Genomic DNA, 23883 nt, shown 5'->3' with positions numbered 1-23883 from the left:
AGGGACTGCGAGGATGAAGAACCACCCACTGTACTCAAAGAGCAGGTTCGGGACTATCTGAGGAACTTGAAGGTGCACAAGTCCATGGAACCTGATGACATCCATCCTGGTGGATGAAGTTGCCAAGCCACTGGCCATTGTATCTGAGAAGTCGTGGCGGTCTGGTGAGGTCCCCGATGACTGGAAGAGAGGGAACATAACCCCCATTTTTAAAAAGGGGAACAAGGAGGACCTGGGCAACTACAGGCCGGTCAGCCTCACCTCTGTGCCTGGCAAGGTCATGGAGCAGATTCTCCTGGAAACCATGCTAAGGCACATGGAGAGCAAGGAGGTGGTTGGTGACAGCCAACATGGCTTCACCAAGGGCAGATCGTGCCTGACTAATTTGATGGCCTTTTATGATGGGGTGACAACATTGGTGGACAAAGGATGAGCAACGGATATCATCTACCTGGACTTGTGCAAGGCGTTTGACACTGTCCTGCATGACATCCTTCTCTCTAAACTGGAGAGGCATGGGTTTGATGGACGGACCACTCAGTGGATAAGGAATTGGCTGGATGGCCACAATCAGAGAGTGGTGGTCAATGGCTTGATGTCCATGTACAGACCGGTGACGAGTGGCATTCCTCAGGGGTCCATGTTGGGCCTGGCCGCGTTCAACATCTTTGTCAGCGACATGGACAGTGGGATAGAGTGCACCCTCAGCAAGTTCGCCGATGACACCAAGCTGCATGGTGTGATTGACACGCTGGAGGGGAGGGATGCCATCCAGAGGGACCTTGACAGGCTGGAGAGGTGTCAAACTTCAAACCTCATGAAGTTCAACCAAGCCGAGTGCAAGGTCCGGCACATGGGTCATGGCAATCCCAGGCAGAAATACAGGCTGGGTGGAGAATGGATCGAGACCAGCCCTGAGGAGAAGGACTTGGGAATGATGGTGGATGAGAAGCTCGACATGAGCCAGCAATGTGCACCTGCAGCCAGGAAGGCCAACTGCATCCTGGGCTGCATCAAGAGGAGCGTGGCCAGCAGGTCGAGGGAGGTGATTCTCCCCCTCTACTCTGCCCTGGTGAGACCCCACCTGGAGTACTGTGTCCAGTTCTGGAGCCCCCAACATAAGAAGGACATGGACCAGTTGGAGACGGTCCAGAGGAGGGCCACGAAGATGATCAGAGGGCTGGTGCACCTTTCCTATGAGGACAGACTGAGAGAGTTTGGGCTGTTCAGCCTGGAGAAGAGGGGGTTCCAGGGAGACCTTATAGTGGTCTTCCAGTACCTCAAGGGGGCCTACAGGAAAGACAGGGAGAGACTGTTCAGTAGGGCCTGTTGTGATAGGACGAGAGGTAATGGTTTCAAAATAGAGAGAGATAGATTTAGATTAGGGATTAGGAAAAAAATTTTTACACTGAGGATTGTAGAACACTGAACAGGTTGCCCAGAGAGGTGGTGGATGCCCCGTCCCTGGAAACATTCAAGGCCAGGTTGGACGGGGCTCTGAGCAACCTGATCAAGTTGGGGATGTCCCTTCTCCTTGCAGGGAGTTGGACTAGATGACCCTTGAGGGTCCCTTCCAACTCTAACCATGAGAAAAAAAAATAAATTCTGCAACTCATTGCCAAAATAAGACAGCAAAAGAAATATTTAATATTCCAGAAAGCTTTACAATTTTTCTGGAAGGTATATGTCAAATGCTTGATACTAAGAAGCCAGCCAAGTTCCCAAATATTTTCTTTCATATACTAGTGTTTTTCATCTCAAAAATAACGATAGTTCTTTTCCTAGTATTATAAATAGTAAAACTTGGTAATGCAAAAACTGAGACACAAAACCCTTTTCCTAAACTATCTCAGATACTAGCAGAGTATTACAGCATTATTAGAGGGTTATGAGGGAGAAAACTCTTCTTCCAAAACAATACAGCTCCATTAAGATTATTCTTACTTCCAATAAAAGCAAAAATTTCTTTTAAAACATTTCTGAATAAAATGTCTTTATTGTGCAATTTGAGTATCTGCACAAGGAATTAATGATGAACAACTACTCATTAAAAAGTGTACATACAACATATTGTACAAAAAGGCCTAAACTGATCTCCTTTACTTAATGTCATGGTACCCAAGGCATTCCCTATTAACATATTATTTTTTCTAAAGGGAGCTGGTGAAAGGCAAGTTTTCATTGATTTTGGAATGCGATACTCTGACTCAGCACAAATACCTCACAATTGTTGGTCCTTCAGATAAATCCCATGCCAACTTCTCTTCCTGGTTTTAGGAGTTCAGAGGTGTGCTGAGGGCTAGAGTTTGTATTGCAAATTTTAATAATTATTCATGTCTCTAGCTCAGGCTTTTATGAGACAGTTTTTAATATTTTTTTTTTGTGCTTATTATATTCCTGCCCAGTAAAAACATACATGACTCCTTAAAAGTAAAACTCACTTTCTGAAACTCCACTGCTCCTCTAGTGTGTCTATCTTTGCTTTCTGGTAGAGTGGGAGAGCTTGTTTCTTGTTTTGAAATTCCATTTATACAGAGAAGATGGTCGTTCCTCCTGACAAACAAATTATGTTAAAATCATCATCATGTTAAAGTCCTTTCATAGTTAAAGGGTTATCTTTGCAAACAGGTAGAGCACATGCAGTTCCTATTTCATTGGGAGCTGCAAATTCAGCAGCTTTTCTTTCCTTCTTCAAAAAGAGGCAGTGTTCACTTTCAAAATTTATTATAGAAATCTGAATTTATCAGATTCTATCTGACCTTCCTGACTCCTAATAAAATGGAACAGTTTGCTTCATTACCCAAATTCTACTCTGGAATTCTGCAAAGAACTTCTTTATGTCCAATTCTTTTGGTCTTTTCTAACAGCAGTTCCTGTTCCCTACAATATCTCTCCTTTTTGTTGATTATTTGCCTTTCAAATTTTAGAAATACTGGTGTGCATTTTTAAAGAAAGTTATAGTTAAATTTCTTTGGGATACTTTTAGGTAAGTGTCTACAATTTGGTTCCACTTATATTTTCAGTATAGAATTTTTTTTAGACACTACAGTAGGCCCTGATCAGTTTGCTCTTGATTTAACCCAACATACTTTTCTAAGATATCCCACTGCCTTGTAATAATCTGGCAAATGGCCGTATTACCATGTAGTGTCTATGAAAAGGAAAATCCTGAAAATTGCTGATAGTAGACAGGAGTTTTGAAAAGACACAGCCAAGGGACAAGTTTCCATGTACAACGAGGTCACAATACAGTATTTTCTGTAGCTATATAATCCTGTGTTCATAGAACTTCTGCAGACTAGGAATCATAGAAACGGCTGCAAATGGGACTCCTACTAGGTACAATTTACAGTTTCTGCTGTAACTGTGACACTGGTAAACCAAAGTAGTGGTTTTTCACTACTACTGTAATAGAGATCTACCTTTTCAAGTAAACTTGCACATTGCTTGCCCATTCCAAAACGCACTCAAATATCTCTTCATTCAGGCTTTTGTGCAAGAGTTGAACAAAGAACTCCAAAAAACGTGATTTCTGTTGGAATTTCATCACTGCAATATAGTAACAGATAATGAACAATTTTTATTTTTATTTATGCTATAATTCAGCTATAATTACAGCTATGTATCTGTTAAAGCACATATTTATGTCATATTGCATGCTGGTGAGGAAAAGGCATACTGATACTAAAATCAGAGAAGTAATGATACAGAATAGGAGTTGCTAAATACTTCTTGTGACCAGCCATCCAGAACCACAATTTCACTCTATTTACACCCCTAGAATAACAAACGCTATTTTTGTACCATGCAGTATATTGTGCAAAAATATAACAATATTCAACATGCCTGATTGTACACATGCCTGAAAATCCTGAAAAAAAAAATAAAGCAAGTATAAACAAAGTAACTGTATCGTATTCACTTAGGCTGCTCTTCTCAGTGACAGTCATATTAGTGTACAAGCATCACAGAGTTCTCGTTGCAGCACTGGAGCTGCGTTGTGTAGGTTTTAGGTAGCTTTTTAATTGTTTGCAAACTGCTTTTACTGCTTGGCTGTCTTCATATTTTTATAATCAATAAAAAAATATTTATCCTATCTGAAAGCTATATTAATTTTACAGGTTTGGCTCCAACTCAACTAGTTATTTGAACACTAGTATTTAAAAAAATAAGGTGGTGGCAAAGGCCACATACCAGAATCTTAAATCCCATTTCAAAAAAGCAGACTTTTGTGAAATCCTCTTTCAGTAACATAATTTAATGTGGAAATGAGGTATCTCAATTTAAAAAGAACACTCCATGCCAACATAATCTTTGAAAACTTGACACAACTTTAAAAAATGAGCTCATTTTCAAATTTATTAGAAAATAAACATTATTAAAATTATTTAAAATATTAATATCTTATATACTTAACATGAACATCTAAAATAATCTGTTGCAAGTATTTCATACACTTCTAAATGTGACTAAATTAAGTACTTTTTTTAAACTATGTTTTACTTGATTTTGTATAAATGAATACAAAATGAAGACAAAGTTTCCAAGAGCTTATTCCAAGCAAGAAGCAGATTGCTATACTGGCAAGTCTCTAAAGTAAAGAAACCTTCACAATGAAAATAAACACCAATTATCCTACCTTCTTGATAAGCACTGTTTGGTGTCGAACATGAAATTACAGGGTAGAGGAACAAAGGATCTTCCTGTCCTGTAAGCTTTGATCCAGGAGCTACTTCAATAACCAAATCAAATCCATTATGACAAGCAGTGATAGTGTACAATAGAAACTGTACTTGGAATTGTAACTGAAGATAGAAAAATCCTTCTTTAGCACAGGGTGTGCTTTTAAATCTCTCACTGTCATCCAGAGAGAAATTCAAAAGCTTGCTCTTTTCTTCTAACATAAGTAGCTGTGCCACTTAAATAATGAAGAGCTTACAGATGTGACTGATGAACTTCCAGTTGCTAGACTAATGAGCATGATGTCTGGCGTTCATCAGAGATCTAACAAAGGTCCATACAAATCATCTGTGCAGTAAGGACATGTCTGAAAATGGAATTTAAAGATATACAGCATGAACTGAGCACGTGATGCTGCTAGTGACTACTGCTTGCATACATGCTTGGTATATGGATAGCGTAAGTAGGTAAAGAAATTCTTTTTTCTTCACCTAAATGTTTCTACAAATATATTTATACAAATATAAATATTTATATCCTACACATAATATATTTATAGAGAGATGTGACTAATATATACAATATAGAGATGTAAATAGTATATATAATATATAGGAGAACAATAACTTGGATTCAGGCTTCTGAGAGTTAAACACAACTGTGTTACCAGCTGATGAACACCAGAACAATGTTATATGTGCTAGTTGCTATTTTGCCTTAATAAAGAAACATGACCTACAAATTTTGTGCTTAGGCAAGTTTTGTGGTTGAAAAAGATGAATGCAGCTAGTCCCTGAAAGAAGCGAGGTTAAAAATGCACTCTGGAACAACTAGTTGTGATAGTAGATCAATAGCTACACCCTCCAGTGGCAGCAATCAGCTGAAGTCTGTTGAGTGAAAATAATGTCCAATTAAATAGGACAGCCATCAGGACAATAGATTTTTTTTTATTTTGTTTTTAGGACAAGTCACATCCTTTGTTAGTACTCTTTTCTATTTGCAAGTTCAAAAATACATTGCTTCAAATGAGCATTTTCACAAAGAATAATACCTCCCAAAAATTTTTAAGTGTGAAAACATTTGAAATTTCAGAATTTAAATTGCCTTGTGTATGAAACATTTTGTTTTTCTCAGTTTCCTATGAAAGAGGCAGATTCAGCTCTTTTTCATTTTTCTCTTAGACCATCATCAGTGGAATGCTAAGTGCACATTGTCCTAAATCACTTAGACGCATTTGTAAGGACAGCTGTAAGCTTTATAATTTGTTTTGCATGGCCTCAGCAAAGAGTCGTCTTCAATTTGTGTCTTAAGTTGTGAAACTTATTGATGAATATGCTATTTCAGTAACAGAGTAGACTTCAGCCATAAAGTGTTTTCCATTTTAGTGAAGATTTGTTTTTCTCTAACTGATCTTACCTCTTTATTAAGTAAGAATGGAACATCATTTTAGCAACTAATCAATGCAATTTTCAGTTAACTTACAGAATTCATTCATTCTATAACTTGTTCTGCAGGAATGCAGGCATCAATGTCAGCAGCAAAAAATGGAAGGATCAGTACACAAACGAATAGAATTTTTGCATCACACTTTTTATACTATTTATTATAGAAATGCTTTCTCTGCTAAGACAAATGTATATACAGAGATAATGGACAAAAACTAGAACATGAGTCAGCAGCATGCCCTTTCAGGAAAGACCAGTTGCATATAGGGCTATATTAGAAACAACACAGCTAGCAGGTCAAGGGAGGTGATTATTCCCCTCTATTTGGCACTTGTGAGATCACATCTAGATTACTGTGTTTGGTTTTGGACACTGTAATACAAGACACTGACATACTGGAGTAAGTCCAGTGAAGGGCCACCAAGATGATAATGAGCTAGAGTGCATGACAAAGCAAGAAGAGGCTGAGAATTTGGTTTATTCAGTCTTAAGAAGAGAAGGCTAAGAGGAGTCTACATCTACCTAATAGGAGGAATACAGAATGTGGAGACAGACTGTCCTCACTGATGGCGCAAGAGGCAATAGACACAAGCTGGAAATCAGAAAATTACAAATAGATATAAAGAAACACTTTTTAATCATGAAGATGGTCAACTATTGGAACAAGTTGCCCATAAAGGTTGCAAAATCTCTTTCTTCAGAGAGATTCAAAACTTGACTGGACATGTTCCAGAGCAATCTGATCTAATTGTACCTGCTTTGAGCAGGGAGCTGGAAGAAATGCCTTCCAGAAATGCCTTCCAACCTAAATTATTCTACGATTTTATCCAGGCTCCATGGAGTACAAGATCCCATGTAAATATAATGGAAAAAAATATTAGTACTGGCTCTGTGTTTTAACTTCTAATAAAATTTCCTTCATAAGACCTACTTATTAATTCATCTAACTTTGGTAGACATATTAGCCTGAAAATTCCTGTGGTTAATCCAGACTCTACGTTATTTTAAAGTTTATATATTCATTCCTGAGATACAAGGTAGTTAAATGCTAGTACACATGCAATTCCTTCACAAAAAGGAGAATTTCTGTTACCTTTCATCAGGAAGCTATTTCTCTACTAAAATTTCATGCAGTGGTCATTACTACTAGCACTGGCAGGATAGTAAAACATGCTATAAATGGACAATGGTCTTCACCACTGCATTTTCTGATTTAGGAAGATAAAGTAGACCTAAATAACGTGGAACTCAATTTACACAGATTGGGAGAACATATATATTTGCAAAATAGAACGAAAATTACCTTTCCTTTCTAAGAAGGAATGAGTGTTTTGGTGAAAATTATGAAAAATATTAATAAAAGTTATTATACACATCACTACCAGGTATAAATAATATAACTGAAATTGTTATTTTAGTTGATTTATCATGGAAAATATATGAAATAAAAGTACTTCTTAGGTAAATATTTTTTACAAATAAACTGTCATGATTTATCCCCAGTTGACAACTAAGTACCACACGGTCCTTGCTCACCCTCCCTCCCTGCCCTAGTGGGATGAGAGAGAATAAGAATGGTGATAGTAAGAAAACTTGTGGGTTGAGATAAGAACAGTTTAATGATTGAAATTAAAAAAAAAAATTGTAATGAAAAGGAAAACAATAAAAAGAGAGAGAAACAAAACCTAAGAAAAACAAGTGATGCAACCACTTACCACCCACCCACCGACATCCAGCCAGTCACTGAGCAGTGGTCCCCACCCCCCAGCCAACTCCTCCCAGTTTATATGCTGAGCATGATGTCCATATGTGTGGACTATCCCTTTGGCCAGTTTGGGTCAGCTGTCCTGGCTGTGCCCCCTCCCAGCTTCTTGTGTACCTGCAGTCTTCTCACTGGCAGGACATGAGAAGCTGAAAAGTCCTTGACTTAGTGTAAGCACTACTTAACAACAACTAAAATGTCAATGTGTTATCAACATTATTCTCATACTAAATTCAAAACACAGCACTATACAAGATACTAGGAAGAAAATTAACTCTATCCCAGCCGAAACCAGGACATAAATCATAGAAAATTCTTTAGAAAAAGGTAAGAGGTGTTTTAATAGTATACCCACCTGGATTTGTCAGTCTGAGGAGATTTGATTCAAGAACACTTAGATTTTCTGTTGCTTTTTCCATTGCAGCTAAATGAGATGTCTTTCCTGAAGTGGTCTGAAATATCCAATACTTAGTCATGAAAACTTAGCTTTTACCTAACTAAAACCAGCAAGTCTATAGTGCAGTTCGGGTTAGACCCCAAGTCTGCTAAATCTGATAATTTCATCAATATTGTCTTATTTTTCTTGTTAAGTGAAATAAAATTGATGTTCATTGTTTTTTTTTACTATTGCTACAAAAACCTGGCCAGGATTCATTCTTGACTGATCTCCAAGGGAGTGAGCGGAGTTGCTCTGCCACCAAATACATTTTTAGGGAATTCCCACATGCTACTACAACATATTTAAACAGATTTTTTGACAAAATATTGTTGTTTTCCAGAAAAAAAAAATAATCTTTTGTAGATTATCTACTACCTACAGAAATGAAAATCGTTCACTGGAAAGAAAGTTCTTCCTTTTTTTTCACTTTGGTGAAAATGTAGTTTTTGGTCAGCCCTACTTGGCTCAAGATATTATATTGTTTCTACAATCTTAGATTCCTTTCTCTTTTTTGATATGAACCTGGAAGCCGCTAACACAAACTCAGCAATAAACAATGGAGAAAATTTTAGCCCAGATCCTATCAGTGTCCTACAAATTTTCTTACAGAAATCCTTCCCTGTAAGCTGATTGACTTTTTGTCCCTCTTTTTAATATATCTCAGTTTCATGCTCACACTGCTTCCTTTCTTCCTCTCTCATTATCCCTACTTTCTTACCTCTTTTTCAAATCTCCTCTCCACTAAAATATCTTCTAAAATTATTTAAAGAAAAAAACAGACAGAAAAGTGTGGACAACCAACACTTTAATCTGATTCTAAGTTGCAGGAAATTCTCACAACCTGCTGCATCTCTTTGTAATTTAAATATTAAAGTCTTTGAGGTTTAATATTCTTCCTCCATTGAGAAATATTTTTCAGTTTACACAATTCCAAAGTTACTCTTTTATTATAACTCAGTTTCAAGCAGCTGCTACTCAAAATGAGAGGCTAAGTTACCATATTATTTAGGATATTTTTGCTCTTCTTTACTTACACAATTCTTTAATTATTTTTTTTATGTCTAATAAAGCACTCTTGGAAACTATATGTGAAGATCAGTTAGGGATGCTTGTATAAATATGTGCAGGATCTTCAAGGCTCTGAACTTTAATATTGCTAACCCCTCTCCAGTTCAACAAGATGTGACCCTGTACCCACTGTAATCTGCAACTGGTCTTAACAAAGACGGCTACAATTGGATAGAAGCCTCTAAGCTATACTTTGGAAACTCTTATTCTACAAGGAAACTCTTATTACATACAGTGACTTCTGAAACAAAATGTTAATAAACAGAGTCTTTACAATAATAGAATACAGTATTTAGAGAAAAGAAAAAGTAAAAGTCAGAGCAATTACTTTAACTTCCTTGTTAGTGAGTGTTTCTTCAGTTTTCATATCTCCTGACAGGCAGGGTGAGGTTGTTGGTGAGGACCCCAACAATTTTTTCCCGTAGTTAATAATAATTACCGCTAGTTCATATTCTTTCCATGAACGTAGAACCTATTAAAGAATCATCTGTTACATATTTTTGGGTTGCATAACATGTAATATTTCATTATTGTCTACTTACAATTGTCAAAATGCATGAATATTATAAATTAAAATAAATTAATATTTAAGTTTTCTTTCATAAAAAAAACAGGACTACAGACCTGTAAAATAATTGGAATTGCAGATATTTGTGTGTTCCACCTCTGCTTAACCTATCCCTCAGAGGATACAAAGATTTAACCAGAAGTATCTATTGGTGTGATTGACATTCTCCCTGCTCTCAGGCAGTACTGCTATCAAAAAAAATATAAAGAGTAACTAAATGATCCTCATTTACCTCTCTGTTATCAAGTGCACATTTGAAAATCCCAGCTGTATTAGTGAAAGGAGTGGTGAAATTTATTTTTAAAATTATGACATTTATAAATTAACAGTGTAGGGTATTTTTTTAGATGGCTTTATCTTCTTTAGATAAAGCTCTAAAGGCCAAAGTGCTTCTACTATATGCACAGTAACTTCACATTAGAATGTTTGTCTTTGGGATACAAAATAAGTGTATAGATGCCTTTAGGATAAATACAGTACGTGGCCTGACTGGAACTCAACAGAAAACCATATACCATGGATTAATCAGAAGCATTTGCAATTCATTCATTCTGTTTGCTATTCTGTTGAACTGCTATCTCTAAGGAAAAAAGAATCAGCAGTACAAGCAGATAGTAATTTAGCTGGGGAATCTAAAAACAAACAAACACTATATCAAGGTTTCAAGGTTCCTAATAGGGTTTATTGGCCTTGACAGCCTCCACCTGGGCCCTCCTCCCATGGGACCAGGAGTTCCTTTTCAGCTCAGGCCTGAACCTAGAGTCCTTGCCAGCTCTTATGTGACAGGAATGCTGGTCTCCAGCATGCTCCAAGCCATGCTAGGGCCTGGCAATGGATCCACTGGTCTAGACACCTGACCTATGGACTGACTCCTCAGCTTGACCTCAGACAGCTCCCATCACAATGGACCAGCCTGCTAGGCTGTGTCTGACCTTAGCTACCCTCACCAGACCTGATCCTGACCTGCAGATTGACTTCCCAGCGTCAGCTCAGACCTGCCTTATCACCACAAACTCACCTGATGATCTGAACTCCTACTTGAACCTGACTGCCAGGTGCTGCCCTGCCAGCTGTGGCATCGCCCTTGAGGTAAGATCAGAGATCCAGCTCCTATAAAGACCAGGGTGAGGGATTGCCAACACAGGGGAATCTCTCAAAGCATCAGCTACAACTCAGCATGAGATCTTAGCTGAGGTGTACTCAAAGCTAGAGGAAAGCTGGTATTTTCAGCATCATACGTTTACCATGGTGGGTGCTTCAACTCTAGCATGTCTCTATACCTGAGGAAAAAAATCCTACTGGTACCATGTTTCTCCCTACCTCACTGAATAGATTGAGTATCTGAATCATAAATGTGATCTATAGATACACATTACGGTTAAAAGTCAAGGTGTTCATGTTCATGCTAGCATGTGGGACTAAATATTATAAAGTCTCTTGTATCTAATTAGCAAATAAGCCAGATATGCTAATGTGATTAAAACTATGTCCCATTTGCAGTAAATAAACTTTTAAGTTTATATACTACTTAAATGTTATTGAAAATAGTACTACCTTAAATGTAAAAATACAATTATATAAAATACAGATTTCATGTCATGTACTAATAGTTACAGTCTATTTTCTCAACAAATGAAAATTCTCAATCCTATTAAAAAGTCAAAATGTCATTATTATATAAAATGCACTGATACAAATATACTAATATACTAATAAATATTTCTGTATCTTTACCATTTAAGAGTACTGGTTCTTGAAGACAGCACTCTGAAGGCCAGCTTAATAAAGCTTTGTCTTTTCTTTAAATGACAAGAGCTGTATCTTAAACTAAGCTGTAAGCACAATAATAGACACGATACCTTTGCTGTATAAAATGAAGCACAAGCTATCATGTGCTGGATACTCTCATAGCATCCTGCCTGCCTCCTCTGCAAAGCAACACTTGGAATTTCTTGAAGGACAGCCAAGCACTTAATGAGGATCTGTAAATACAAGGGTTAAAACCAAGTGTGGCATCTGCAACACACTTACAAGGCTGTGTCACTGTACAGCCTATTGTATTTGACAATGAACTTCAAAAATACTTCAAAATCTAAAGCATAGGATGAAATGCTAGGTCTACAAAAGCCAATAATAAAATTTCCATTGAGTGTAACGGTGTCAAGATTTCAACCATAGCCCTTTGGCATAAATGACATGTTCACATAAAATCACAGATATTAAATTACAGATACATGATGGATATTTTTGCTGATTTAATTAAGATGAAATCAAAGAATGCTTAATTCAGTGAGATTACACACTCCTAGAGAGAACTGCTTAAAAATATATTGAGCTGGTCAGAGTTTTAAATGAAAGAAAGATATTTCCGGTATACTTTAAAAATAAAAGACTTCTTTCCCTCATTTCTGTCTATCAGACATGAAAAGAACATGCAACTAAATTATTTTTCCCGTTAATCAGGAAATTTGAAACAGAAGCTGTTTCCAGTGGTTAGCTGTGCTTTTAGTAGGTCATCACAGCCAACAACTCCTTAAGCAAAAGGCTATCCCTGTATGTAAATAGATTCTTTTATATATATATAAAGACTCCTAGAAACATTCCAAGGCCCTTAATGCCCCAGTAGTCATACTCTGAGCAGCCTCACTTGGGGCTTCCTCTCACGTCTTCTGCCCATTAACCTCCAACACAAGCCTTAAGTCCCTACTTCAGCTATAGTATTGGTGTGCTGGTCTTCAGTTCTGTCTCCTGGATGGACCCTGGACCTGTGCTGTAGCCTTTTCTCCAGTCTTGGGCTCCAGCTCCTGCAGCCCCTAGCTTTTTTTCCTGGATGGACCCTGGGCCAGCCCAGTAACTTCACCTTCTCTGGACTCTCAGTGGATCCTCTTACCAACAACCTGCTCTGTCTGCCATGTTCAGATGCTGCTAGTCTATGCCTTGCCTGCACAGCAGTCACCTCATCCTTCCTCACAGAGTGAACATGGTCTTACTGCTGCTCCCTGACAAAACTACCTAATTATGGGAAAAAAGTTGCATGTTTCTACTATATCCTTACTGAATTTAAAAAACACATCTGTAGCTTCAGAAATGGCAGGAAAGGATTCAGGTACTCTGTTTTCAAAGAGAAGGTGCTTGCTTCTGGAAAGGAGCACATACCTGAGAACTAAAGCCTTCATTATCAAAACATCGAATAGCTTTCTTTTTAAAGAAAACAGTATATGAAGCACACATTCCAAAAAAGCCATAGGCAAATGCTGCCTTTCTTTCCTCAAAATTGCCATCTGGAAATAGCATTCAAGTAGAAGTTACATCATAGGTTTTACTATAGTTTAAAAATACCAACAAATCATCTTGAAGAAACAATCAATATTCTGCAGTTACTTCAGTATATCGGAGAGCAGAATCTGTGCAGCTTACACTGAACATATATGCAATTGGAACACATAAAACCATAAAAGACTTTTCTTTCAGCAACTACTAAGAACTCAAAGCCTAGACATTTAGCTCTCCCACTGTACCCTCCATTAAAAGTTTAATTTGAATCATTATAACTGCAGGGCTTGGATGCCAGCTGCTTTGTCTTAAAATGCTCTCACCTGAACTACTGGAAATGAAGAAATTTGGTGATAAATAATTGGAGCAAGGAGACCATAACATTGTACGACAGACTGCAGAGTGTAACTTGCATCGTTCAACCAACTGCTAAGTTCAATTGCCACAATCATTCTTTCGCATTCTGCTAATCTAGCAATCTGTAAAAGAAAAACACATTTTGATTCATATATAAATCATGTTGTTTTAAATCATTTAAGAGTGAAAGAAGACAGATGTTATTGCTTTTTAAAAAGCAGTGTAAGCAGCTAGTACACTAAAAGTTTAAAAATGAATTTACATTGATAGAAGTATATAAACAAATGCAACATTATTCATGCTTCTAAACAATTGTTCTTGACCTAATTGTGCCCTCTGAATTTACCATTTACACCTGGTTAACATCCCCAAGCTGTGTGGAGTGGAATTTCACATGCTAACCTCTTAGAGTAGGTAAGGAGGGGGGATAACAATTCCTTCCTTTCCCTTCCTATTATCTGCTGCAGTCCTTGCATGTGTGAGCAGATACAGTAAAGTCACTGAGTAACTGACTGCTCACATTTTTACAAGGCAAAGACGTCTGCAAAAAAAAAGACTGGAATAGGAATGTAATAATACAAGAGGCAAAGCTTGACTATCCAAATAAAAAAGAAAGTTGTTTGTGTCATTAACATGCCATTATACTGTAAGACAGTCTGAAATAGAAGAACCTTAGTATATTAAAACCATGAAACCCTGTTAGAAGTTCAATATTAAAGAAAATATATACATTAAATAGCAGAAATGTTTAAAAATGAAAATCCAAGGTGCATCTTAGTAGGACAAAAATAACACTGGTTATACTACTTTCTTAAATTACAGTCTACCATGACTGAAATAAAGGAAAACCCTTCCTCAGTTGGAATCAGTAGGTTTTGGATTAGGCCACAACTGATTCAGAAACCATCTTTCCACCAGGATACAAAAAAAACAACAGTTACTAAAATACTTCAGAAAGGAAGACCAGATAACTCACAGAAAATTAAGTATTCTGTAAATAGGATTAGTACATTGCAACATTTATCTTGCAATGATGAAATAAAGCTGATGAAAAGTAAAGTAAATTCCAGTATATTATTTTAAGCCACACGTACTTGTTCTTTATAAAGTATCTCATTGAAACAGATGGAATCACAGAAGAGAGATCCTTCCATGACATTAATGTCACAGATAGCAAATATATTCCTCAGAAAGAGGTGCAAGGCAATAGGAGAAGTCTGAGATACAGCTTCAAAATGTAACCTACAAAATAAAAAAAAAAGCAAAAGAACCATAAAAGCATGTTAATGATTATTCAGATGCATGCCTGAAACTGCATTATATTAAAATATAGTCCTTAATTTTAAAATTATGGACAAAAAGGGTTACTGTAGCTACTTCTGGAAATAAGATTTATACATAAAACTGAAAAAAATTGTCTAACATAAAAATAAATTAAAGGGAAAAGACACGTTTTCACTTTGTTTTCCACCTTCTACTACATTAGACATTTACACATTATTTTTCTGTATTTTGACAATGGCGTATACGATTGTGAAGTCCATTACTAAGTATTTGTAACAGACACCTTTTCATCACTGATGTGTTGTATTAGAGGTCTCAAAAGAATCTCTGTTCTTCTGCCTGCTTTTTTGTTCTTTTTTTTTTTCTTTCCTGGGGGTGAGGGGGCATTTATCCTTGTTATATTTTAAAAAATATTTTTGTTACAGGAAAAATCCTGTTATTTTGAAGGATAAGAAATAAATTCCTTCTTCTCCTCGACTCTATTTCCTAAAAGAGACTGGAACTCAAGAAGGAAGAACAAATAGACACACTCACATACTTGACATTATCAAGAGATCAACAGGGCTTCCGGCTGCAAGAAGTTGTTTCCTTTCCTTCCAGCTCCCTCTACTGTCTCTTTAAGTCCTATGTACTTTCAAGCTAGTTCATCTAATTTCTCAGCTACCGATCAGTAAAACTGAAACTGCCTTATTTCAGGTCTCATACTGCAGCTTTGAGAATCTTCCATATTAATTGTAAAAAAATAAAAAAAATAAAAAAAAAATTTAAAAAAAGGCTTGGACATAACTGTGAGAAAAGCAAAATCTCTGACACTGTTTTGCACAGCCATTTAAAATTTTTTGTCTGCATTTGATTTATCTGAAAGGCACTTCATTCAAATGTTATCTCTAGAGCTGCATATGTTTAAAAAAAAAACAAACAAACCTGATAAGGAAAAAAAAAAAGAGTAATGAAAAACAAGTGCAAAAAAAAAGCACAAAAACCAGACCTGCATTCCTCCTTTGTTGCCTAGGCCAGGGATATATTTAAAACATCCACATAGACATGAAATAGGATGTCTAGTGATTATCTGCCTGCATCAATGCAGTCCAGAGGCTGCCTGTAAATCCCAAATGCTCTTATGGCATGTAACATCAAGACCTTTGGTCAATTTGTATGCCTGCTATCAGACACATGGTGGCACTTGAAGGACAAGCAGGATACACAGCAGTGGTCTGGCTGAGCCCCAGATAACAAGCACACTTAGCCACATTATTTTCTCCTGTAACAGGATTCACAGCACACACAAGACTACACTATTTGCTTGCATTCAAACAGCATTGCCATGAGAAAACCACGGGCTCTGATGCAACTATATCAAAACAACAGAGAAAACACTAGCTATGTTAAATGTCTCTTAATAGCTGATTACCAGTTACTCTGTTTGTAAAGTGGAAATGGAATTATTCTGACAAAACTTTTAGGAAATCCCCCTAATAGCTATTTCTTGAACCAAAGATCTTCTTAATTCTTGAAACATTCAGGAACTACTAACACATATGCAACAATGTTGCTTCTTGTCATTATGGATTCAAGACTAAGCCAGGCTGTCAAACTGAAATGCAGATGCTGCAAAACCGTTTCATACTTCTTCCACAAGATGCCCAAACTTCTGTTATGAAAGGATTAGTCTAAAAAGAATTCCACCTAAGTCAAGATGATTATTTGTGTTCAGTTAGATAGGATGTTAATTCATTATCAACTTACAACCAGTTGACTAACATTTAAAACTATTATTTTTTATTTTAGTATTTAAAGTCTATTATTTAATACAAGTCTCTCTTCTTTTATCTGGGAATTAATTAAGTTTTGATTTATTTTCGCATTTCAATCTATTGAATTTCAGTGAATGTAACTGCAAAGTTTCTAGCTGTGCTTTGTCATCATGAAAAACTTATAATATTATGGTTGAACATTTGAAATTTATTTATAAATGAATTAATTTTGAATATCTCTTCTAAAGCACTTTAATATATTCAAGACCATTGGCAGATTTATATAGCTGCCCCAAAACAAAATAAGCAAGCATTTACCTATTTTCGATTGTGCTCTTGACAAAATTTTCACAATATCTGAACTCCACTGCTCCCTTAATTGGAAAGTCAAGAACCCAGTGTGCATTACATATTTTGCATATGAAAATGCATCACAGAATTAACAGCCACTTTATAAATGTTTCCCAATTATCTTAAGAAAACAACCATTATGAAGAATTAGGTGTGTAAATGCTAGTAGTTCCATAAATAACAAAAATCCTCTGCTAATTATAAACCACTATATTTTTATAACACATTTCACACCTTTTTTTTTTTCAGAATGTTTTTCACATCACGAGTCTGAACAAAATTCACAACCTGATACTCTTTAAAATAAAATGTGCACATCTATAATTAACTATAATTTTAAGTAGGTTTGCCCGTTACCTGTTTTCAGATACAGTCAAATTATGACTTGCAGAAATAACAGCTGGATTGGTAGGCAGTGGGGAAGAGTTTGAAACGAAATAATCCCACATTGGTGAAAATGCTTCTCTGGCTAATGTATAGTTGCCAGTCTGATAGGCTATCTACAAAAAAAAAAAAAAAAAAAAAAAAATTAGCAATTTTCCTTTTTTATCAAATAAACAACGGAAATATGGTTATAGTATAAAGAAAGGTTTTTAAACTCCCCCCAACATGTAAATTTACAATATTCTGACATATTTGAATAAAACACATGTAGTAGCAATCTGATTCTACTAATATTAGTTTGCCTTCAGAATTAGCATCAGAGAAGGCAAAAGAGTTTCTTTACTGTTAACCAAGGATCTAACAGCCCTTTGTGGAATACTTTACAGGTATTGTGCTGCAGTTTTTGAAGGCATATTATTTCATCTAGGTTCATTTTGCTTTTGCTAGTACTGTAGAATGTCCTGCTGCACTGGACAATGGGATATAAACGGAGCAGCACAAATAGGCATAAATTCATGTGGATACCTCTTACTCTGGAAGATTTTAGGAAATCTTCTAACTGTTCCCCATGATCTGATCTATAAGGCTAGAGAATTTCACTTTTCTCCATGCCACACTCTGTTTTAATTTTTTTTTATTAAGAATACAGAAAATTATGATAAAGGTCTGACAGAGCCTTTATGGTCTTCCACAAGACACTACAAAAATAATTTCAATATGAAAATGGTTGGATCTGATACCTACTAAGTTCAATCACATTTTTCATCCCATACTGTAATGACCAATAAGATGATTTCTAGCACTCAGTCTCAATCACAAAAATAAATTATAAAAAAGAAGAAAGAAGTTAAATGCAGACTGAAAAATAGGACGGGGATAAGAAAACTAGCTGAGAGACATCTTTCCTTTTAAACTGGAATTTGTAAAAAACTTGAGTTAAGAATTGAGTTACTCAAATATAACATTTGTTATGTTAAATTTGTGATTTGTGCTTATCAAGCTTTTGACAAGAAAGTCTTAAGGTTTTACCAGAAGAAATATTAAAGCTAGCAGTAAAAACGAGTAATTACAACCAAATTAACTATGTGTTTTATTATCAAAGACTCTAACCCTACCTGAGTTAGATAGGCTCGAACAGTAGTAGTAGAAAGAGGTGGATAAGCAAGAATTGGCTTAGTTGTTTCCCCAATGGCATCACCAATTAGTTTTCCATCAGAAGAATATGCGGCAACTGCAAATATGTATTTCTTATTGGAATCTAAGCCTTGTATTTCCAAGAGGCTTTTCCCATCAGCTGGTATCTATCAATAAAAATATTTTCTAGTTACATCCACTGTAAATATCAAAAACAAATCTCAAACTCCAAATTTTCATTCTTATACAGATTATTAAATGGTCTTGGATACAATCAAAGTACAACCTAAATTAACAGACATGTCATGTTTCTACATAATACTAGATTCTTGAAGAAAATGAGAAAACAATGAAATGACAGAGGAAAAAAGTTTTCTTCAGTTTTCTGTGGAATGCAGTTGAGTATACACAGCACATAACCTAAGAGCACAGTGAAGTATCAGGACCTGGAGTTTCTGTAAGATATTTTTGTCCATTTGCACCTTCACACTGTGATTGTGCAAGCTTGTAGTCATTGAGCTGGAGATATGCTAGCCCTAAGCTCTACTTCCAGAGGAAGAGTATATGGCTCTCCTCCATACATGCCACATGCATGTATTAAATATGGGCAGATGATGTCTCAGGTCCTCTCAACACCATTAAGAGGACTTTGGAGCTTATGAATGTGCATATAAACAATATATTTTCAAGATCTTTGTTTTTCCTTCAAGTAATTGTCCACCTGCACTTTAACATAATGGCTCACTCCTAACATGCTTTTCCACCTTCCCCTCCATACCAGGACAGCTTACATAAAGGAAAGTTTTAGGTCCTTGAAACAACAAACAGCCACAGTGACTGAAGCACAACATGAGAAAAAAAGATCATCTTCATGTAGCATCAGCATAGTGCTCTTATTCAAATAGTGTCTGGCCTTCATAAGGAGACCTCTGAGCCAGAGAAATTCCTTCAAAGTTGGGGCTGAATTCTGAACCAGCAGACCAGAAATTAGTGTAAGACAGTCTGAAGTATCCCCTTAGAGCAAACTTTTCTCATGCTGACAAGTTGATAGATCATTCCACCACCAAGTTCACAGAAAGAACAGCTAGCAGTGCAGTGAAAGTCTCCAGTGAAACAGTCAATTCACCTGGAGCAGGATAGTGTATTGAAACTAACTCACTGAACATCACAAGAAGCTTGATTCTCTGGATTTGATATTAAGAATATCAAGAATAACATCAAAGCTTCCATCGCCAGTAGCTACACACATCTTCTCTTTTTATATGCCTTCCTTTTGGGGGAGGAGATAGAGGGAAGAGGCACAAAGGAAAGATTTCCTCTCCATCACCAAAGACAAGTCTATCAGTGTTAGTATAGACCTTGCTCACAAAACCAGGAAAGCTTAAAATGTTGACCGAAAGAGGCCAAGATCATTCTTCCGTCACAATGCAAAACAGAGACCTACCTGCCCTGCAAAGAACAGAAAACTATCTTTTCTTTCTCTTCATTAAGAAGATTTACAGATCTAAAAATGATCTCTTAGGTCTGAGACTACAGTAAAATTTGCTGAAGAGGATGTTATGAAGCTTTTTTGCCCCTTTCTTAAAACTTGAAGAGTATTTGCATGAATCATTCAAGTGGACAAAGCAATAGCATGCATAAGTGAGTGAAAAACAAAGCTCTCAGTTCGTGCAGAAACATCAGAGTGTAATCCAAAGGAAAAAAACTACACTAACACAAAACAAAAAAAAACCCAAAAAATTCAGAAACTAAAACATCAAATTGTAATCTAGAAACAATATAAAAGAGTATCAACACAGTCACATGATCATAGTTAACCAAAGATGTGTGAGATTGTCATACTACATGTTCACAGCATGAAAGAGCATGAACATAGAAGTCAATCATATCTGAACATGAAGGCTATTGAAGGAGTTATTATGTTGACAGAATTAAGTAAGATAAGGTCTTGTTAAGAAGAAATAGCTGATAAGTTGCACAATTAAGAAAAGTATTAAATTATGTATCTGTTTAGAATTTCTCTTTTTTTAAATCCCTGGAACGAGTAGTATCTGGGACACACTTTATAATATATCATATACTTTATTTTCCTTTTGTATTTCTTAGATGTTTCTCAAAAAACAGAGTTATTACAGAAGGGGTAGAGACTTCTCCAACATGAAGCTTTTGAATCATTTAACTCATTATTCAAAAAAGGTTCCTAGTAATTTTTTTTTGTTTTGATATGCCTTCAGGCTAGCAAAATTTCAATCGCTTAAAATAAAGATCAAAAGGTTTGTCAAAAGCTTCATCAGTTACCGGTTTAAAAAAAGATATCAGATATATACATCTAGGAAGTTGGGTATTTTTAAAGAAAGAGAGAATGACCTGAAGGAGTTTTACCCCTGTCTTACCTGTTCTCCTGCATTTGGAAGTTTATTGTTATTTAATCTTACTTTCATATTACTTCCTTCTGCTACACAGCCCAATAGACTGTACCACGAAACCTTTGAAGAAAATGAAAAAAAAACAAGTTGATACAGAATAGTATTTCCAACTTTTGCCTAATGTAGAATGTACTAATCTTGTGAAAAGTCTCTGGGAAAAAAAAAAACCACTTAGTTATAAAAATGAATAGTCTAACTGCACTAGAAAAATTAACTAATGGATTTAGCTGGAGAACTAGATATATACTACAATGGCAATAAAAGCAGATGACTTTCCATTATCCTGTTTCCTACCTTGAGCTACCCTATACCTCAAATCTATCTCAAAGCATAAACTCTATAGTTCATCCTGTAGATTTAAAGTCATCTAGACCCCTTACTTGATCCTTGCAAAAGTATTCTTCTAAAATTGATGTCAGGTTCTGATTCAGCAAACTACTGGAGGACATAGCCTTAAAAGCAGGCAACAGAAATGCAGATATGAAGTTCAACCAGGCCAAGTGCAAGGTCCTGCACCTGGGTCATGGCAATCCCAGGCACAAGTACAGGCTGGGCGGGGAATGGATTGAGAGCAGCCCTGAGGAGAAGGACTTGGGAGTGCTGGTGGATGAGAAGCTTAACATGAGCAGCCAATGCGCCCTTGCGGCCCAGAAGGCCAACCGCATCCTGGGCTGCATCAAGAGGGTCATGGCCAGCAGGTCGAGGGAGGTGATTCTGCCCCTCTACTCTGCCCTGGTGAGACCCCACCTGCAGTACTGTGTCCAGTTCTGGAGCCCCCAACACAAGAAGGACATGGACCAGTTGGAGAAGGTCCAGAGGAGGGCCACGAAGATGATAAAAGGGTTGGAGCACCTCTCTTATGAGGACAGGCTGAGAGAGTTGGGGCTGTTCAGCCTGCAGAAGAGGAGGCTCCGGGGAGACCTGATAGCGGTCTTCCAGTACCTCAAGGGGGCCTACAGGAAAGATGGGGAAAGGCTGTTTAGTAGGGCCTGTTGCGATAGGACGAGGGGTAATGATTTTAAAATAGAGGGGGGTAGATTTAGATTAGAAATTAGGAAAAATTTTTTTACGATGAGAGTTATAGAACACTGGAACAGGTTGCCCAGAAAGGTGGTGGAGGCCCCATCCCTGGAAACATTCAAGGCCAGGCTGGATGAGGCTCTGAGCAACCTGATCTAGTCAGGGATGTCCCTGCTCCTTGCAGGGGGGTTGGACTTGATGACCTTTGAAGGTCCCTTCCAACCCTAGCCATTCTATGATTCTATGATTCTAAATAGGCCATGTTTTTAACTGCTATTGAAATAAGTAGTTTTTTAATGCCATCAAGCTGCTGATAATCTCATTAAGCATGTCATCTACACTTTTAAATATCTTTAACCAAGGAAGAATGTGAGCACGCATTCCTGGATCAGTGCTCAGTCGTATGCAGTGAGATCAAACATGGAAACCAATTTTTATTTCATCTCTGCGGAACTGAGCAGATGGATTTCAGTTAGTTATGCATCTGAGGAGGTTCTCTTGCACTAAACTTCTTCTACTAGAAATGTGCTATTTACTTTCAGTAGACATTTAAACAGACATGAGGTTTGGCAAATGAGGTCATTTTTCAACATATAAAAATTCTGAACACCTAAAATGTTCCTTTTTCTTGTAATACACATGATTTGTCTTGCAATGAATCCTGACTGTTCTTCAGAATGAGATATTGAAATAGAGAAGATTATTTTCAGCTAATGATCAAGTTTAAGATCAGGAAATTTTAGAAATACTTTGACTTCTAGTACAAGAACTAAATATGTCTAATTAAATCCTAAGTATCCATTTCAAGTTAATAAGATCTTCATTAAAAATACCTTTTATGTCTTATTAACAGCTATGTACAGCTTTAGAAAAAAAAAATTCTTCTAGAATAGCTGGGCTCAAATTATAAGAATAATAATCACATTGCACCATCTAGTGGCCCAGTGTGTTACAGTCACTCTCCTGTATCGAACAAAATGAAGTATTAACACTTACTGAAACAGATGAACTATCAGACTTTAAAGAATTATTTTAATTTTATGTTCTTTAGAGATAAAAAGGAAGAACTTTTCCATAATTAATTTATTTGAAATTCACTAATCAAACTGCCATAAAACTGCAAGTTATAAAACAACTGTTCACAGGAACAATCTTACCAGTATTAATAAGATTTGAGTTTTTACTGGTTTTAGACACATCGTTATTTTGAAAAAAAATTTAGAAAATCACTAAATTTTTTCTCTCAAGAAACCTCAGCTAGTGAATTTTTCATACTTCAGCCTGTTTGAACCTTTTGTGGACGTATGAATGAGAATAAGGTGATTTGGAACAGTCAGCATGGATTTACCAAGGACAAATCATGGCTAACCGCCATGATTGGCCTCTGTGACAAAATTACATTATTTGCAGAGGAGGGAAAAAGAGTAGATATCATTTACCTGGACCTTAGCAAAGCACTTTTTTCAACACTGTTTCCCAGTATCTTTATATCCAAGTTAGGATGATACAGTATGGGAGTGTGAAAAGATAAATGGGTAAAACAATGGTTGGAAGGTCAGATTCAGAGACTAGTTGGTTTGTACTCTACCTGGAGAGTGGTAACAAGTGTAGCAATGCAGAGGACTATCCTGGGACCTGTCTTTTTTAATATCTTTAGCAATGACCTGAGTTAAAAAGTGAGCACACACTCAACAGGTTTGCAGATGATGGCAAACTGAGGGTAACAGTGACAGCCTTGAGGGCAGAATTGGTATTCAGAGGGACATAGAGACCCCAAGGAATGGGCCAACAGCAACCTCATTAAATTTAACAAGGACAAATGCAAAGTCTTGCACCTTGGAAGGAAGAATCCCTTGCGAGGATATAGACTGGAGACTGATGGGCTACACTGAAAAGATCTTCCTGTCATGTTAGACAGGAAGCTAAACATGAACCAGC

The 23883-nt window shown here is 36.6% G+C and overlaps 1 protein-coding gene across 1 annotated transcript in view; it reads right to left on the bottom strand.

Annotated features, from left to right (window-relative positions):
• CFAP54 (cilia and flagella associated protein 54) overlaps positions 1–23883 on the bottom strand; it is a 117606-nt gene that overhangs the window by 55611 nt on the left and 38112 nt on the right. The window contains exons 22-32 of the mRNA XM_086740073.1: positions 20893–20985; positions 18481–18666; positions 17339–17481; positions 14687–14834; positions 13559–13714; positions 11822–11944; positions 9729–9866; positions 8243–8339; positions 4640–4729; positions 3423–3549; positions 2442–2553 (exon numbers count right to left, since the gene is read on the bottom strand). Of these exons, the coding sequence (XP_086596199.1) occupies positions 2442–2553; positions 3423–3549; positions 4640–4729; positions 8243–8339; positions 9729–9866; positions 11822–11944; positions 13559–13714; positions 14687–14834; positions 17339–17481; positions 18481–18666; positions 20893–20985 (1413 nt within the window). The remainder of the gene's footprint in view (positions 1–2441; positions 2554–3422; positions 3550–4639; positions 4730–8242; positions 8340–9728; positions 9867–11821; positions 11945–13558; positions 13715–14686; positions 14835–17338; positions 17482–18480; positions 18667–20892; positions 20986–23883) is intronic.

This window comes from Chlamydotis macqueenii, chromosome 1, assembly GCF_036417535.1.
Source record: "Chlamydotis macqueenii isolate bChlMac1 chromosome 1, bChlMac1.mat, whole genome shotgun sequence".
Classification (NCBI taxonomy): Eukaryota; Metazoa; Chordata; class Aves; order Otidiformes; family Otididae; genus Chlamydotis; species Chlamydotis macqueenii.
The sequence above is the reverse complement of the archived record's forward strand: the minus strand, read 5'-3'. Positions and strand labels throughout refer to the sequence as shown.